Source organism: Panthera pardus, unplaced genomic scaffold (assembly GCF_024362965.1).
Source record: "Panthera pardus isolate Hobbes unplaced genomic scaffold, ASM2436296v1 HiC_scaffold_24, whole genome shotgun sequence".
Classification (NCBI taxonomy): domain Eukaryota; kingdom Metazoa; phylum Chordata; class Mammalia; order Carnivora; family Felidae; genus Panthera; species Panthera pardus.
Window position 1 is genome coordinate 135,951,114 of NW_026526810.1, and position 18,467 is coordinate 135,969,580.

At 47.5% G+C, this 18,467-nt stretch overlaps 1 protein-coding gene across 14 annotated transcripts in view; it reads right to left on the bottom strand.

Annotated features, from left to right (window-relative positions):
- Window positions 1-18,467, bottom strand: part of MOK (MOK protein kinase) — a 69,444-nt gene that overhangs the window by 28,079 nt on the left and 22,898 nt on the right. For 7 of the 14 annotated variants that reach the window (XR_008417359.1, XR_002083716.2, XR_002083715.2 and 4 more), the window contains exons 2-4: window positions 18,042-18,156; window positions 4,692-4,781; window positions 3,071-3,141 (exon numbers count right to left, since the gene is read on the bottom strand). Coding sequence is in view for 2 of the 14 variants with exons in the window: in XM_019462301.2 (XP_019317846.2) it covers window positions 3,071-3,141; window positions 4,692-4,781; window positions 18,042-18,156 (276 nt within the window). In the remaining 12 variants the exon portion in view is untranslated. Of the gene's footprint in view, window positions 1-3,070; window positions 3,142-4,691; window positions 7,501-18,041; window positions 18,157-18,467 lie in introns of those variants that run through there. The other 7 variants (XR_008417360.1, XR_008417363.1, XR_008417367.1 and 4 more) reach the window with 7 other exon arrangements.

Below are 18,467 nucleotides of genomic sequence, written 5' to 3' on the forward strand. Positions count from 1 at the left end.
TCCCACTGAACTTAGAATGACGTGAATTCTTACCCTGGCCCTCCCTGCCTCCTGGCCCCTACCTACCTCATTTCTAACTTCCTTCCTAGTGCTCCAGCCACACTGGCCTCCTAACCTCACAGTGGCCTCAGGACCTTTGCACTACTTGTCTCTGTCTGGAACACTCTGTCCCCATCAATCTCACATGGGACCTGTTTTCTTCACTCGTAACACTTATCCTGTCTTGATCTCCTTCTTGATCATTTCTTTACTTGTTCAGTGTCTCCGTCTTCCTGAGCGTGAGCCCACGTGGATGGGACCGTGTCTGTCATGTTCCCCACTGGGTCCACCTCCAGAGCAGTGCATAGCATGTAGCAGTGAATGAGACACCCTCGCCTGCATTTGCCTACTTCCCCCAATCTTCTGGGTAAAGCCCAGTCATCTCCGCCTCATCTGACACCTACTGGGTAAAGAGAAAATTTCCCCAGCAATTCGCCTCTAATGATTTTGACTTTCATATAGTTTCTCTTCTCTCTTCAACAGACTCTACACTGTTTATCAAAAAAGCATCTTCTGTCCTTCTCCTCTACCTCTGCCCGACCTTGCACGCTGCCGTGCATATAAGCAGACAATCCAGCCAAGACTGGGCGATCCTTCTCTTGGGCCATTAACTGATTCTTCCGCATCTGACGGTGCTACTCAACATTCTCATCATCCAGGAGAGCAGTCATTTCAGTAAAATGAATTGTCACTCTAGTACAAAAAGCTTTAGTGACTGATTCAGTTTTCAATAAACCACCGTGACCATCAATAACAACAAATTGTTAGCAGGCGCCCATTCATTTGAGGCACTGAGCTGGGGCCAGCAGTAGAGACCCAGAGGAGCAGTGGGGTGTGGTGGTTATCACTTAATCCTTGAAACCTCGGTCTCCTTGTCCGTAAAGTGTAGATGGTAACAGTGCCAACCAAAGGGGGTTGTCAAGGGGCCGTATGTGTGGTGGCTGAGAACACGCACTCTGGAACAGGCTAAGTCCAAACTTCGTGTCTACCGCATGTCCATAACCTCGGACAAGGTACTTATCTCCCCGCGCCTCCATTTCTCCATCTTTAAAATGGGGATAATCAGGGGCACCTGGGAGGCTCAGTCGGTTAAGCATCCGACTTCCGCTCAGGTCATGATCTTGCAGTCCATGAGTTCAAGCCCTGTGTTGGGCTCTGTGCTGACAGTTCAGAGCCTGGAGTCTGCTTTGGATTCTGTGTCTCCCTCTCTCTCTGCCCCTCCCCCGCTCGCACTGTCTCTCTCTCTCTCTCTCTCTCACTCTCTCAAAAATAAACATTAAAAAAAAATTTTTTAATAAGAAAAAAAAGCAAAATGTGGGCTCACATAATGAAATAATGAAGTTTGGTGGTTGTTTGTCTTGACTGTACCGGGGACCCTGTCCTGACACTCTGGCAGACAGATGTACGGGGAGGAGCAGAGTGAACAATCCACATCCCACAGGACGTGGGAGAAAATGTAATCCTGAGCAACACCTCATGGATCCAGACTATTTGGAATCGATGCTTAACAAGCGAAGTTTCCAGATCAGTTAAGGTTTACTCTTTGAAAGTAAAACTCTCCTCTAACTGGGAACCTTTTTTAAATCTTTTCTTCACTTTCCTACTGCTTCCATCACGTTTACCGACGCGGCAGGCTTACCGCGGTCCAGCCCGCGGCTGCGCGTTCTCTAAGCCATCTTGGGGCGTCTGGGGTCTCCCGGCTGCCCAGACTGTGCTCATCTGCGGTGGTGCCGCTGTTGTTGTCCTCCCGTTTTATATTTTCAGTTTCATCCCCCATTGTAGGACCGTCACCTGTCGCTTCCCGTTACTGCTGGTGGGCCGAATTCTAGAAGCTCCTTCTAGCCAATGGCTCTATTCCGAATAGGTTCTATACTGAGAAACCTGGCAACCTTGTTAGCATTGTACTCAAAACGCAATGAAACAGGTCCCCGAGTGGACGGGCTTACGTATGAATAAAATACACAAGGTTTGTAACATAGGAAATACCATACATGCCCAGACAAAAGGCGATCTCCTACTTTCTCGAAAAGATCCAAAAGCTCTTCATCAACTTCTGTGGGTGTAGAAAAGCTTGCCTATTTCTACTATTTATTTTATTAGTGAGCTACTAAAGCACACAGTTCAAATCGCATCTAGGACCTACTAATTTGATAATGACGCTTTTCCCCACATCCTGACTTCATCACAATTTTATTCCAACTCTTCATGTGCTTCTTCCACACCAGGGTCACCCTCATCACAAAAATAGCTTCTTGATCTCAAAAATGCTACATGCCACATTCCATACCACCTTTGGTCTGGCCTGATTTGTTTAAGATAATACAGCAGTTTTTAAATTGTTCTTTCAAGCCATAAACAGTCACTCACATAACACAAAGCAAATCTGTTTTCATTTGTCCGATCGGCACCGTGTGATCGATCGGTAAAATACCACACTTTCTGTGCTTTCTCAGGGACAGCTACGAGGCTCATTTGTCCTGACATCTAACACAACTGTGCAGTCAGACCCCCAGGGATATTTGCTGAACGTGGGCCAACCATCCGCCTCCATTTTCCTTCAGGTGCCCTCTATCAGCCTCCCAAACCAGCCCCGACTGAGGCCGGCTCGGGCGCTGTGCTTTCCTGAACGGAGCTCTGCCGTTCAGAAGAAAGTAAATAAATGAGCATCCTGTAACGCGCGAGAAAGACTTTATAAGGATCTGAATAGAAGGTGGTCGTCTCTCGGCTGAGGGAGGATCTTGGGGGACAAGCCTTGCCTTATTTTGAGGCAGAGCCACCAGAGTGACCTTTGGAGCGGCACAGCGTCCCCTGCAGGGACCTGAGGTGAGGAAGGCCTGAGCACCCGTGTCACCTGCCAGCCTGGACCTAGATGGCTTTACTTCTCACTGACCGCCCTGTGTTGAGGAGACGAGACTGCCAGAAAAATTCCTCCCAAGAGGTGACTGAGGATTTTGAGAACTAAAACAAAGTATACGTGAACGACAGGCTTTAGAAGAAGATCTTAGATTAGCTTGCAAATTATTCTACGTACCTCGTATTAGCTCATAAATATTCATGTCCATAAGTTCACATATTAGTGCAAGAGAACCAGATTTTCTGTCACTGAAGAAGAAATCAGGTTTTTAAAAATGTTTTTCTTGTCTTAATCAGAAACTATCATCAAATATTTAATTCATCTGTGCACATTTCTGGTAAACATAAAGCTCTCCCACCTCAAAGCCTGGGGCATAGTGACTGAAACAGAAGTTGCGATTTTCAGTCAATTATTTCAGTAAATTAATTTAAAATTAATTTAAAATAACAGTAAAAATAAAATAAAATATAATAAGATAACAGTAAAATCCCACTTTAAGCAAAAATTCTAAATGCTTCCCCCCTTTTTAATGAGATGTGTCTTAAAAATATAGAACTAAGTACTGGCAGAAAGGAGAAAGGAGGTCGAGAGTCGGCTAAGCAAAACAGAGGAGAAAGAATTTAATTCATGCTCCGTGACTGCAAATTTAGTTCTAACTTACCTAGATTCTTCCATGTACCTGGGATAAATTATGATGGGGAGACAAAAATCCACAAACCAGTCAGGGGAAAAGGGAGGAAGACGGGTCACCCCAAGCCCAGGTGGGGTCCAGGCCTTGCACGGGGTGGGGACCGAGGCCTCTGGCCGGGCTGCCAGCTTCTCTGGAGCTGACACTGCCCTGTTTGAAGGCCCCTGAGCCCTCGGCAGAGGAGCACGTGTCACTCCAGACCCTACTAGTCAGGTCGCCTCCAGAGGGGCTGCCTGGAGGGGGGCGCACACGCAGGCCCGGAGAGTGCCCAGGACGCGGCGTGCAGTGGGCGGTGTTGTGACCAGTGCGCACCGCGGGCTCCAGGCCAGGAGGCCACGCGGCTATGACAAGACATTCCACTGTGAGTTTCAAACTGCTCTCTTCCCTGATGAAAACCCACTGCACTTCGTCAGAGACCGTAGTGTCCCGGCTGGTTTTAAAGCGGCCCGGAGCGCCACGGAGAGCTTCACGGAGCGTGCACCTTCTCAGGGCGCACAGAAAGGCAAGTTCCAGAACCCTGGGTCCGAGTTCCCGGCTCAGAGTCCAGAAGGGCAGTGCGGAACTGCCGGCACCTGCAGGTGAGGTGTGCCCTGCCTTCCTGATGGGTAGGTGAGCCTCACGTAAGGAGACTAATCTATAATTAGAACACAAGTGACAAGTCCCCCAAATTACAGCAACCATAGTAAGGTGGGGGGGGGGGGTCACACTACCTGACACGGTGCAGACGTGACAGCCGGCAGGGACAATCCCTGACACATGACAATCCCTGATGCAGGACCACAGTGCTTTCCCATTTGCCCATAACTCACACTCGAGGCCTCGGATGCACAGGCCACTGCCTACAAGGAAGCCTCACTGAGCTACGGGAGAGGAACCGTTTGAATTCTGTCCACTTTTATGATAGGGAATCACCTAAACGAAGGTATTTCCACGTTAGGAATCAGATACACATTTGTCCAAATAAATACGTGACTTAAGATAAAATGAGAATCATTACTCCCTGAGCTACAAAGCAAATATTTCAAATGTCTGCCACAGTTTTCTTCCTTAAAAAGAGATTTGATCGTTGTCATCAAATGCAGATCATTGTAAAGCCCCAGGAATACTTACAAAACCACTTCGTGCAACGTGAGGATGTTCGGGTGTGGGTTCAGGCGCCTCAGTGCTTGTATCTCCCGTAGACTGTTCACTTGCTCGATACTATTGCGTGGGTAAAAATAAATAACTAATTCATAATTCAAGTCAGCCTCAGATTAGGGTTATTCAATCATTATTTATTACCCATGATCACAACGGAGAACCTCACACATATTGCAAGCAAGTTCATCGACTCAGTACTTCTCCCGCCAGCAGGTGACGTTCAACATGTCTCGTTCTGCATCATCTGATAAAAATCAAGGTTCTTATGGCTTTGGACATTTATTCAAATTTTCCCTTAGTAGTTTCCCTTAGAAACCTTAGTGGTTTCTTTTATAATTAGTAAACATGGAAACAAACATTAGAATTTCCTATTAATCAGTTTATGGGAACTAACCAATTGAGCAACAGAAATACCCCCTGAAAATACCCATTTCAACTTTCCACGAACACGCTAATCTTCCTTATCTTTCACGAAAGCCGTACATTTTCTCACTTTCATTCAGCGGGCGGCTGGCGTTCCCTCGGCAGGCGTGACTTACCTACCGCCAGCTCTTCTTTACGAAGACGGGTCTGCCAGACGCCGTTTACATCAAACCTCGCCAACGTGAGTGGGACGGAAGCAGATGGGGATGGGCCGGCTGTCACCACACTCCAGAGACCGCTTCCAAGAGATAACCCCCCATGGACGGGCCCACGGTCACGGTCGTGGTCGTGGTCATGTCCAATCAAACGACTAGATCCACCAGAGACTTCCATGGCCTCGGCTCTGAAAGGAACTAACTGTGGGAATAGTCTTCTTCCTTTGAACTGCCAAAACTCCGTTCTGCCAACTTTTAATATACAGTGTAAAGCTCAGCATTTTGTCTGGTTCTTCAAAGAGCAGTTATACCCAATAGTGTCTTATTACTGTCTTAAATCACTGTGAATATGTTAAGTCTCGTGCCAGCCAACAAATGGGAGCCTGGTATATGAGAAAAGCCTGAATAGTCTGAGTGTAAGGATATTTCTGACTAAAAGTTTTAGACTCTCTTTCATTTACTTTCCCCTGTTGCTTCCCTCACACCCAGGACGACATCTGCAAAATGTTAGCAACTTGTGCATCACAGTCAACAACCAACCAGAAAAGACAGAGCCCACCGCGCTGGAACAAGGTCCTACGGAGGGGGCCCCTGTTGAACCAGGTACCAACCTTTTAGCTCTGGAGAGAGGAGAGGTCTGGGGAGTGCCGGCCAGGGGCCAGGTGTAGGGTGGAGGTGGGAAGGGTCAGCACTCAAGAGGCTCAGGATAGCCGGTTACTACCCAGAATAGGAGTCTTTCGCTGTTCTCGTGACCACCGTGTTCGGCCTGGCGTGTGCAGAGACCAGATCATGACGCTCTCCGCTCACTCTGTCAGCTTAGTGCCTACCCCACCACCTGCTCCTCGCCAGCATCACGGCCTCCCCTAGATGCCTTTAGAACAATGCTTCCCAAATATGTCCCATGGAACATTCTTCCTCTAGAAAATGCTTTATCAAGGAACTTCACGCTCAGAAAGTTTGAGATAGGCCCACTCCAGCTCCTTTTGGAAAGCCATAAACTACTGTTGATTTTACTGTTGAAAAGTTTTCAAAAATCCTACAAATCGGGGCGCCTGGGAGGCTCAGTCGGTTTGTGTTCGACTTCGGCTCAGGTCACGATCTCGCGGTTTGTAAGGTCAAGCCCCGCCTCGGGCTCTGCGCTGACAGCTCGGAGCCTGGCGCCTCCTTCGGTTTCTGTGTCTCCCGCTCTCTCTGCCCCTCCCCCACTCATGCTTGCTCACTCTCTCTCTCTCAAAAATAAATATACATTAAAAAATCCCACAAAAGTTTACCTTTATTGAAACCAACATGTCCCAAACTTTTTTTGCCCTAGGATCACTTCTTACAAACTATCTAGTCACCAACCCTTAGAACGAGGGTTCCAGAGAACACACCGCTCCAGACCATCCTTTGAGTGGCATGATAGGAACACCTTTTTTCCTTCGGACAGGGGAGGTGAACAAAGACACCAATCAGGCAATAGGAAGAAAGAAAGATCAAGTGAAACACTCTTGTGGGGGCACATGGGCAACCGATGGAAGAGCCTCTTTTAATCCCTCTCCCTGGGGTCTGCACTGGAGGAGACCACTGAGCCCCTCTTCGAGGTCCCGCACCTTGGGGGGGGGGGGCCTCCTGACTCAGGGCTAGGTTGCTGGAGACCCCACCTCCACCCCGTGCCTGTGCCTGTCATGCCTCTACCCCTGGCATGCCGTAGGTCAGTGGCTCTCATGGGGGAGGGACCTTGCCCCCCAGGGGATGTTTGACAATGTCTGGGACGCCGTTAGCTGTCACAGGTTCTGTAACATACTGTTCCATTTGGCATTCAGTGGCAGCAGCCAGGGTTGATGCTCAGTATCCCACAGGGCCCAGGACAGGCCCCACAATAAGTAATAACCTGAGCCTGAATGTCAGCAGTACCAAGGCTGGGAAACCCTGCCTTGGTGGAAAGAGCAAGAGACCAGTGGAGCCGGCAATAGCTCTGATTTCCGAACACCCTATAGGAAAAAAATAAGTTTTCCGAACCGGAGGGTCAAACAGCCTGGTCGTTGAGACGAACAAGTATCCACTCTGCTCAACTTTAATATGAAAACCTGTTATCATACCCTGAAAGACATTATTGCTTATTGTAGACATAATTCTTTCGTGTCTCCACAGACATTTCTCTCAGAAATAATGAACTAATACATTTAAAAAGACATTTTCATCTAAGTATCACTAGCTTTGTTCAAATAACAATATTTTACTAAATTTTATTGGGGGGGAGGGAGAGAGAGAGAGAGAGAGAGAGAGAGAGAGAGAATATCTCAAGCAGGCTCCACACTCAGAGCAGAGCCCAACACAGGGCTTGATCCCGCGATCCTGGGACCATGGCCTGAGCTGAAATCAAGAGTCAGACGCTCAACTGACTGAGCCACCCAGGTGCCCCAACAATATTTTGTTTTAATAAAATACAAATAAACCCTGTTCTTTTAAAAATCATGAAAAATATCTAACAACTGGAATTAACCACTTTTCTGCGCCTTGGAGTTGCTTTGAATTTTGTGGTCAGGTGACATTCAGGGTTTTGTTCGTTTTCACTGTCCTGCTGGAGACCGAAGCGATCGTGGAACTGGACACAGAGGAGCGCAGGCAGCCTCTGCTCCAAAAGGAAGAGACAAGATCCCCCATACGTGCGTTTTTCCGCAACTGGAAAAATTATATTACCGGGTCCAAGTCTTTAAAGAATAAAAAATATTAAAATAAAAATAAAAATAAAGAATAAAAAATATTAATTTTGAAATGTCAACACTTCATTTTATTGGAAGGGTTTTACAGAAAAGTTTATCTAACCGATCCAGTCTGCAGGAAGAAAGTCCCTAAGCTGAAGGGGAAGAAGTGGGTATATTAATATTAAACAAACTAGACTTCAAAACAAAGATTATTACTTCTTTAATTTTTTTTAACGTTTACTTTTGAGACAGAGAGAGACAGAGCATGAATGGGGGAGGGGCAGAGAGAGAGGGAGACACGGAATCAGAAGCAGGCTCCAGGCTCTGAGCCGTCAGCACAGAGCCCGACATGGGGCTCGAACCCACGAACCAGGAGATCATGACCTGAGCTGAAGTCGGATGCTTCACCGAATGAGTCACCCAGGTGCCCCTAAATAAAGATTATTACTATCTATAATGCTTCATAGTGATGGGACAATACATCAGAAAGGCATGACAGCTACAAATGTGTGTGTGCTAAGTAAGAAAGCTTCAATACACAAGTGAAAACTGACAGAAGAAAGAAGAAAGGGTTGAAGTTTCAATACTCTCTATACAACTGAGACACAACTGAGTGACACAACAGTCATTCAGAAAACCAGTCAAGAGATCCAAGATCCTAACAGCACTGTTAACCACCTTGACCTAACGAGCTTTTACATAACACCTGTTACTTAACACCTGGAGCTAGAATATGCTCTCCACTCAGATGAATATCTGGACCCAAAGATCAATCTCGATAAATTTCCAAATACAAAGACTTCCAGAACATGTTGTTCTCTGACTACAATGGGCGTAAACTAGAAATCAATGATAGTAAGTTAGCTAGAAAAATCCCAAACACCTGCAAATTAAGCAACACACTTGTAAATGAATCGCGGGTAAAGAAGAAATCACAAGGGAAGTTAGAAAACATTTAAGCCAAGCAACAAGAAAGCACAACATATCAAAATTTATAGGATGCAGGAAAACAGGGCTTAGAAGTGTATTTATGGCTTTAAGTGCTTATGTTGGAAAGGAAGAAATAGTTAAAAACCAATTATCTAAGTTTTCACCTTTAAAATTTTTTTTTTTTTTTTTAACGTTTATTTATTTTTTTGAGATAGAGAGAGAGACAGAGCATGAACGGGGGAGGGGCAGAGAGAGAGGGAGACACAGAATCGGAAGCAGGCTCCAGGCTCTGAGCCATCAGCCCAGAGCCCGACGCGGGGCTCGAACTCACGGACTGCGAGATCGTGACCTGAGCTGAAGTCGGACGCTTAGCCGACTGCGCCACCCAGGCGCCCCAAGTTTTCACCTTTAGACAGCAGAATAAGGGGCGCCTGGGTGGCTCAGTCGGTTAAGCGTCCGACTTCGGCTCAGGTCACGATCTCGCGGTATGTGAGTTCGAGCCCCGCGTCGGGCTCTGTGCTGACTGCTCAGAGCCTGGAGCCTGTTTCAGATTTTGTGTCTCCCTCTCTCTCTGACCCTCCCCCGTTCATGCTCTGTCTCTCTCTGTCTCAAAAATAAATAAACGTTAAAAAAAAAAATTTTAGCAGAATAAGAACACTAAATTAAACCAAAGTAGAAGAAAAGCAATAATGGAAGAGCAGAAATCAATGGCACAGAAAACAAACAAACAACAAAGGAAATTAACAACGATTCTTTGAAAAGATTCATAAAACTGATAAACCCCTGGCAAGACCAATGGAGGAAAAAATGACATAAAACACCAGCACTGCCAACCGGTATCAGGAGTGAAAGAGACGATATCACTACAGTTAGATGTTAAAAAGCCGAAAGGGGGTAACACGAACAACTGTATGCCAAGAAATATGACAACTTAAAGAGACAAAGTCCTTGAGAAACACAATTACCAAATGTGACACAAAACTGAAAACCAAAATAGCCCCATGTTTCCCAAAGAAACGGAATTTGTTAGCAAGGGCCTCCTCACGGCTGACGGAAGTGCTCTTAGATGGGATCATGGCGGCAGCTGGACACCTGCATAAATTTCCTAAACTGCTCCTACCATGGGTGGATTTGATGAAATTTAAATTACATCTCAATGGAGCTTTAAAAAAACCTACGAAGGGGCGCCTGGGTGGCTCAGTCGGTTAGGCGGCCGACTTCGGCTCAGATCATGATCTCGCGGTCCGTGAGTTCGAGCCCCGCGTCGGGCTCTGTGCTGACAGCTCAGAGCCTGGAGCCTGTTTCAGATTCTGTGTCTCCCTCTCCCTGACCCTCCCCTGTTCATGCTCTGTCTCTCCCTGTCTCAAAAATAAATAAACGTTAAAAAAAAATAAAAATAAATAAAAAAAACCTACGAGGACCCTGTATCATTTGGCATCGTTCTGATTCTTCAACATCCCACGGTGCAGACGTACCATGACGCCCCACCCGCCCCACTCCTTCGTTCCGTTTCCAGCTGGTCGCCACTACAAGTGACGCTGTGACCAACGTTATGGGGCCGGGGAGGGGTGGGGGAGGGGGGGCCTCCGCAGGAAGAAACCTTCTAGGCCCAGAGATTTCACAGATGAATGATTTCAAATGTTTAGGAAAGAAATACTCTGACACGTTTCGCGAAAGAAGGTACACGAATGGCCGATAAGCACACGAGTCAGCATTCTTTGCCACTGGCTGTCAGGGAAGAGCAAACTAACCACAGGAAGAGGCCACGGCGCTCACCAGGACGGCTACAACTTAACACGGACGCCACCGCACGCTGGTGGGGGTACAGAGCACCTGGAACTCTCCTTCTCTGCTGGTGGGGATGCAAACAGGTGTAATCAGTTCGAGAAAAGGCTTGGCAGTTTCTTTTAAACATACACCCACCCTCTGATCCAGAGATGCTGTTCTAGGCGATTGCCTAAGGAAGAATGAAGACACACATCCCAGGCAGGCTTGTGCACGAGTTCTCACGGCAGCTTTACCACCAGCAGCCCCAAACCAAAACGACAGCAAAGCCCGTCACCGGGAGAACGGACACGCAAAGGGTGCTGAGGTCACAGTGCGTGCAGCTCAGCCGTAAAAAGGTTATCAACTGTGGGTGCAACAGTGCAGATGAACCTCCGAGAGTCCACGCTGACCCGACAGAGCTGGTCTCGGGACCACATTCCAAGATTCCATTTAATACGAATTTCTACAAGAGGATAAAGGAAAAAACCCGGAATAGTGGCAGCCTGGGATGGGGGTGGAGAACTGTCACAAAGGAGCTTCCTAGGTGACAGAAGTGTTCCATCTCTTAATTACACGAGAACATCTGTTTTCCAGAATATTAGACAGTAAAGAAATGTGCGTTGTAATGTATGCAAATTTTGCCTTTCAAGAAAAAGCCCCACATGCTAACAAGCAAGTGGGGAAGGACCGGGTAAACGTGCACACGAAATCAAAATCACAGGCCTGTTGATTCCGGCTGCTGGGTACCTGGGGTTCATCACACTGTTCCGTTTACTTTGTTCACGTTTAAGATTTTCTATGATTATATTATTAACTAAAAGCTCTTAAAGTGACTCATGGATTGCTTGCCTTTGCCTTTCTTTATAACCTCACAAAGCAGACTTTATTTTGGTAAAAGTAATTTGAAGACCAGGCAGTGATGGGACTTGAGAAAAACCATGTACTAAGTCAAGACCGGACGGCCGCACGGCATTCCGCCGCGGTCAAGAGCACTGGAGAGAACGCAGGCCTTGGCCCTGCACAGACCCGGGTCCCACGCTGGGCCCTACTGCTGGCCAGCTGGGTGACACCGGGCAGGTGAGAGAACTCGGCCCTCCAGCCGCGCTTCCCTCGCCTGAAAGAAGGCAACGACAGCATCTTTCTCGCAGGGCTGCCGCGAGGGTTAAATGCCGCACGTCCACAGCTCACCCAGGGCTGGGCATGGCGCCAGACACGTGGTGACCAGCCGCTGTCCTCTGCATCACGACTGCCGTTAGCACCCCACTTCGGTTTTCAAAAGGTTTCAAGCCCCGCTCACCCGCGCTGTCGTATGGCAGGTTGGCCGATGGCTGGATCACAGCACCAGCACTGTGCGGGGTGCCCACCTGCCTCAGGTCAACCCTCGCGAGGCTCCCGTGAGGTCGAGCCCGGGGAGGCATCTACCTGGTAGCTACAAAGCAACTGAGGCACCGAGGGAGTGAGGAACTGTCCCAGGTCACAGAACCAACAGTGGAAGAAGAGCTGTTCTACCTTCAGAGCCTGGGCCCCGACCCTGTGCTGACCACGAGTAGCACGTATGTGTCAGTCTCACTCCTTCAGGATACAAAGCAAGAGCCTACACAGTTCAAGATGGAATTTCTTTTTAAAAGAGACTCATTCCGTTTCTTTACAGTGTTTCTATGCGCAGAATACAGAATACAACCGTAGCAAAAAGAAAAAGGAAGTGGGGGTGGGGGTGGGGGTGGGGGAGGGCTCTAATGAACTGTTGTGCTTGCGCGTGCAGGTGGGGACCACTGGGAAGACAGACCAAAACAGGGATCGGGAGGCCTGGGCCGCGCCGCAGGCCTCCGGCCAGTGCCTCGCTATCCCCGAACTGAGGCTTCGAGTGACTCTGGAGGAAATCCATCCTCATGAGCCGAAAGGACCCTTCCTGCCACGGCACTAAAGAACCGGCTTGTGTGACCTTGCCTGCACTTCACACTAGCCACTATTACTGCAAACGCCGTCCGTTTCTATTTCAGTAAGAGGGAAAGGAAAGGAAGTAAAACTTGGAAGAGGTGGGAGTCAGCAGCTCCAAATGCCAGCCTCACTCTGCCCGTGTGACTCAGCGTGATTTTCCTGCTGCCGCTTCTCGTTTGTCACGCCACCCACACGACTGTGCAAGGTGACTTTGAGGATTTACTTAGACAGTGATACGTGAGCAGAAATGGATTTTAAAGAACCTAAAATTATTCTTCAACTGAGTAAGATTAAACTGTATAATAATGGTGATAGATATTCCAGAACTCCAAAAGCTAGAAATATGATTTTCATGGTTAAAGAACAGAAGAACAACATTAAACTTGTGGACCAAGTATCAGCGACCCTGGAACATCCAACAAATTATTAGCAATCTCCTTCCTAGAAACGACCCCAAAAGCAGTCGTCTTTCTTCTAGAAACTATAGAGTCATTTCTTCCTATAAGTCAGAAATAAGAATGGAGGGGGCTTAGGAACAATATGAGTCATTCCAGGTCACTTATGGTTATTTAATGTTTTATTTTACTTTTGAGAGGGAAACAGAGTCTGAGCGAGGGAGGGGCAGAGAGAGAGGGAGACACAGGATCCGAAGCAGGTTCCAGGCTCTGAGCTGTCAGCATAGATCCTGATGTGGGGCTCGAACCCACGAACTGTGAGATCACGACCTGAGCCAAAGTTGGAAGCTCAACCCACCGAGCCACCCAGGTGCCCCATAATCATTTTATTAAGTTTATTTGTTTTGAGAGAGAGAGAGAGAGAGTGCACGTGCAAGTGGGGGAAGGGCAGAGAGGGAGAGAATCCCAAGCAGGCTTCGTGTTCAGCGAGGAGCCCAATGTAGGACTCAATCCCATGAAGCGTGAGATCATGACCTGAGCCAGTATCAAGTCGGATGCTTAACTGACAGAGCCACCTGGGCGTCCTCCAATCATTTTAGACTAACAAGGGTTATCAAGATAGTACAGCTCTCTATGGTAACCCAGCCTCTTTTCATGTTAACACCTTACACGACATTTATCAAAACTAAAAAATTAACATTGGTACAATTCTATTAATTAGACACTTTATTTGGATTTCCCCAGTTTCCCCGGGAATGTCTTTTTCTCTTCCAGGGTGAAGGATACCTCACTGCAATTAAGACGTCATGTTCCCTTACTCACCCTCCAGTCTGACGGTTCGTGTCTTTGTTTTCCATGACCTTCACAGTTTTAAGGAGTAGCAAGCAGGTATTCTGCGGAATGCCCCTTAATTTGGGCCGGGCTGACGTATTCTCATAAGTAAGCGGAGATTATGGATCTTCAGGAAAGAACACGATGGAGGTGATATGTGTGCTTTTTCAATCCCATTGTATCAGGAAGTACATGACATCTATGTGGCTTATTACTGATGGTGTTAATCATTTAGTTAAGGTGGTATCTTCCGGGTCTTTCATTGTAAAATTACTAACTTTCCCTTCCTATTTTCTATCCTTCAGGAACAAGTGAAGCCCACACTCAAAGGCGAGGAAAGTAAGCCCCACCTCCTGAAGGAAGGGATATCAGACAATTTATGGACATATGCTAGAACCGCCGTGTTAATTAACAGTTAGGGGGAACCACTGGAGGCTCTGCCGAAACCCTGTTCTCTTCCAAGTTTCACCTACTAATCTCAGGGTTCCTCAGTTTATCTTGCCTGTAGAAATTACCACTGGTATTCTAATGAGGATTTTCTATTCCCCTCATTCCTTCTATATTTATTAACTGGAGTCCTTCTATAAAGAATTGTCCCCTCATCCCAATTTATTTATTCACTCATTTATTTATCGGTATGGACTCATGCTTACCCGACAAGATAGATGAGAGGGTGGAGAGAGAAAAAGAGAGATGTGTGTACATATGGATCATACACATACTAGGTCTGTCTGCTGAGTCTAGAGGGACTGACTTCCCAGTAGGAATGAGCACCCCTGGTGCCAAGATCTCGTTTTCTAAATACCTTTCTCCAATGAAAGGAACCAGGGCTCCTTGGAGAAATGGATGAATCTAGGGGAGGAAAAATACAAGATGAGCCTTCAGGATCTGAAGAAATGAAAGTGTTAAAAAAGGAAAAAAGATAAAAAGGATGGGGCATGTCAAAAGAACATAGGCGCCAACCTGAAGAGCTCCCCATAGCCACAGCTGGAAGAATCTAAGCAGGAACAATTATTAGATAAATAACAATAGTATTGGATTATAATCTCCTATAGGTTTGAACCTATGTATCAAGAGCAAATCAGGACTCACGTCAATAAACCCAGAGTCCACTTTCTCTTAGGTTTGGATTACACAGCTGGCAGATACCTATCAAAACTAGCCTGAGACTCTATCACGGATTCCGTACATCAAACAGCGACAAAATACCACTAGCCGGAGTAAATGTACTTCCTTTTAAGTAGAGCCAATATGTGAAATTGTTATTTATACAACAGAAACTAAAGCCTGTTCCCCAGGTCATGACCTCATGGTTCGTGAGATCGAGCCCCGTCAGGGTCTGTGCTGACAGGGCGGAGCCTGCTTGGGATTCGCTGTCTCCCTCTCTCTCTGCCCCTTCCCCGCTCATGCTTCCCCACCCGTCCTTTCAAAATAAATAAAGATTTAAAAAAATAATACACTAAAGCTGTTCGTAATCCCCTATACGTACACAAACTTTACAGAAAGTAACTCCGGGGTGCCTGGTTGGCTCGGTCAGTGGAGCATAGGACTCTTGATCTTGGGTTTGTGAGTTCAAGCCCCACATTAAGTGTAGAGATTACTAAACAAACAAATAAGTAAAACAAAACAAAATTTAAAAAATAACACTGACTCAGTGGTATTGTATTAAAAACCTTTACTTTTATGAGTTTTTAAAAGAACAATATATGTTCCAATCAACCACTTTTATTTTCTTAAATTTTTTAAATGTTTTATTTACTTTTGAGAGAGTGCAAGTGGGGGAGGGGCAGAGAGAGAGGGAGGCAGAGGATCCAAAGCGGGCTCTGTGCTGACACCAGCGAGCCCGATGTGGAGCTCGAACTCACCAACCGTGAGATCGTGACCCGAGCCGAAGTCGGGCGCTCAACCAACTGAGCCACCCAGGTGCCCCATCAACCACTTTTATTTATTTATTTATTTTTAATGTTTTTAATGTTTATTTATTATTGAAAGACAGAGACAGAGTGTGAGCAGGGGAGGGGCAGAGAGAGAGGGAGACACAGAATCAGAAGCGGGCTCCAGGCTCCGAGCTGTCAGCACAGAGCCCGACGTGGGCCTCGAACCCACGAACCACGAGATCGTGACCCGAGCCGAAGTCGGGCGCTCAACCGACTGAGCCACCCAGGTGCCCCATCAACCACTTTTAAAGTTAAGACAAAGAGCATTAATTGTTTCTGAAATCCCACACGTGACCGCACATACAGTAAGGAAGGCTACCATCTACCGAACATTTGCCGCGTGCCCTGCTTTGCTCCCAACTTGCCCTTCATTCCCTCATTTAGTCGTCAAGCACCTCACGACAAGGAAGCCAAGGTTCAGTGGGCGAGGCACTCGGTGTGCCAGGGACCTGGTAGGTGGTGGATCCGGGCTGCGCTTCACCGCCAGGAAACCACATCCCTGTTCTTTGATGCAGCCTTTCTACGACGTGTTACAGAGATCTCTCGACTCTCCTGAAGGCACACCCGTGACGGGGTGTGATCCCTCCTGACGGCCAGCACGTCACCCCGATGCAGCAACGGTCGCAGGAAGGCCTCAGGTCAGCAGGCTGTCTGTCTGGTCCACCTTTCATATCTACCTCCTCACAAGACAGGGGCGAGCGAGCCCTGTTGCAACTACACATCCACCCCGAGCCTGACGGCGGAACCCGATGGGGACTCCAGGCCTCTCCTAAGGTGCACGTGTCACGTCCCGCTGCTCAAAGTCCTTTCTCTGCTACTCTGTGTTTGTGGCATCTCTGAAAGCTGGCTGTTTAAGGAAGTCTGCTCTTTACATATGGGATAAATTCCCATCACGAGTCGTTCACAGGTAAAGATGGAGGAGGGAAAAGATCAAGAGACCCAGAGGATGCAGAACACACAGAGGAAGGGCTGGAGACCCAGTGACTTCAGAGTCTCAACAGTGGCGGGTAAATGACCGCACGCTTCGGGCAGGGGAGGAGGAGGAGTTTGGCTTCATAAGATCTGGATTCAAATATGCCTCTGCCCACCTAGTGACCTAGAGTGACAGCTGTCAAGCTACTTCCGATCTCTAAGCACCTCTCCTCGCGTGCTCGCAAACCAGAGACGGTCCCACACGCCCCGTGCGGATGTCGTGAAGATCACATTACTGTTCTCAGACCTTCTGACATGGCGAACTGCCCTGTACTCCTTTCTGATCTGAGAAGTAATTTTTTATGCCAAGAGTTTGAAATCAAGGTTGATACCCTGAAACACTTCAGAAGGCTCTGTGTCAATGTGGGGGAAGGACTCTTTTTTTACATCTTGCTTTTATTTATTTAAAAAATTTTTTAATGTTTTTATATTTATTTTTAGGGCAGAGAGAGAGCATGAGCAGGGGAGGAGCAGACACAGAATCTGAAACAGGCTCCAGGCTCGGAGCCGTCAGCACAGAGCCCGACATGGGGCTCGGACTCACGGACCGCGAGATCGTGATCTGAGCCGAAGTCGGACGTGCAACCGACTGAGCCACCCAGGCGCCCCTTTTCAACTTGCTTTTAATATTTAGAGACTTCGATTCCTTTGCTATATTAAAAAAAAAAGAAAAAAAGGCTGAGCTTCGAACCTCTTCACTGAAAGTTCCACAGCTGCAGTGAGGCCGGCATCGGCTTCACTGTCCCAACAGAGCTTCCTAATCACACCTGGCGTCGGACCCGTTAGAAGCTGCCAACTTGAGGGATTCGAGAGACCCCTCTGAGGGCAAAGCCACAGCAGTCCCCCAAGGGATGAACCCAGAACAAGCCAGCTCCCCTCTCCACGAGCAGCAATGGATCAGTGTCAGGGAACAGAGTTCCCCAACCCGATCTGGAAATTGTTTCTCAATAGGTTAACGAACTCAGGACTAATCAAACCACAAGTGCCTCTACGATGTCAAGACAGGTTTCGTTTATAAAAGTCCAACATACGACTTTCAGGAACACGGAGGCTGTTGAAAGTGAGGCACGCTTTTACAGTTTAAATGTTCTGTGACCCCTGGTCACTGGTGTTACAGCAAGGCCAGACACGAATAAAACCTAGTGTCATAAACCTCAAGTTAGCCCGTAATCCTCTGCCCAAACAAAGTTGATCGTCTCTTACCACCTGTCACTGCGTGAGTACCAGCCCCCCACTGCGGAACCCAGAGCTGTATTTAGTCTTAAACAGGTCTCTGACCGCCTACCTTTCAAAGCGCTGTTTCATTTGCTTACACGCGTAGTAGCTTCCGTCTCTCAGGCTTTGCAGCTTCGTAACTTCGGAAAACGTTCCCTCTCCTATTTTGCCAATTGCTTTATAGTCTACAAATAAAAAGAATCACACAAAGAAAACGTATTTATGCATGTATTGTGTACTCAACTTCCAGACGGCGGTCTTTTTTTTTTTTTTTTTTAACCCACACGATAACCCAACACCGACAGGCTGAGCACGGTTCTTTCATGGTGTCCAGCGCTCAGTGCTCCCCTCGATTCCAGGGAAGCCGGCAGGGGCGGGGACTGGAGATGACGACCAAGAGGTGCAAATGTCCAGTTACGAGATAAACAGGTGCCAGGGACGGAACATGTGACACGATCACTGACTACAGCCAACACAGCCGTCCGCCACACAGGAG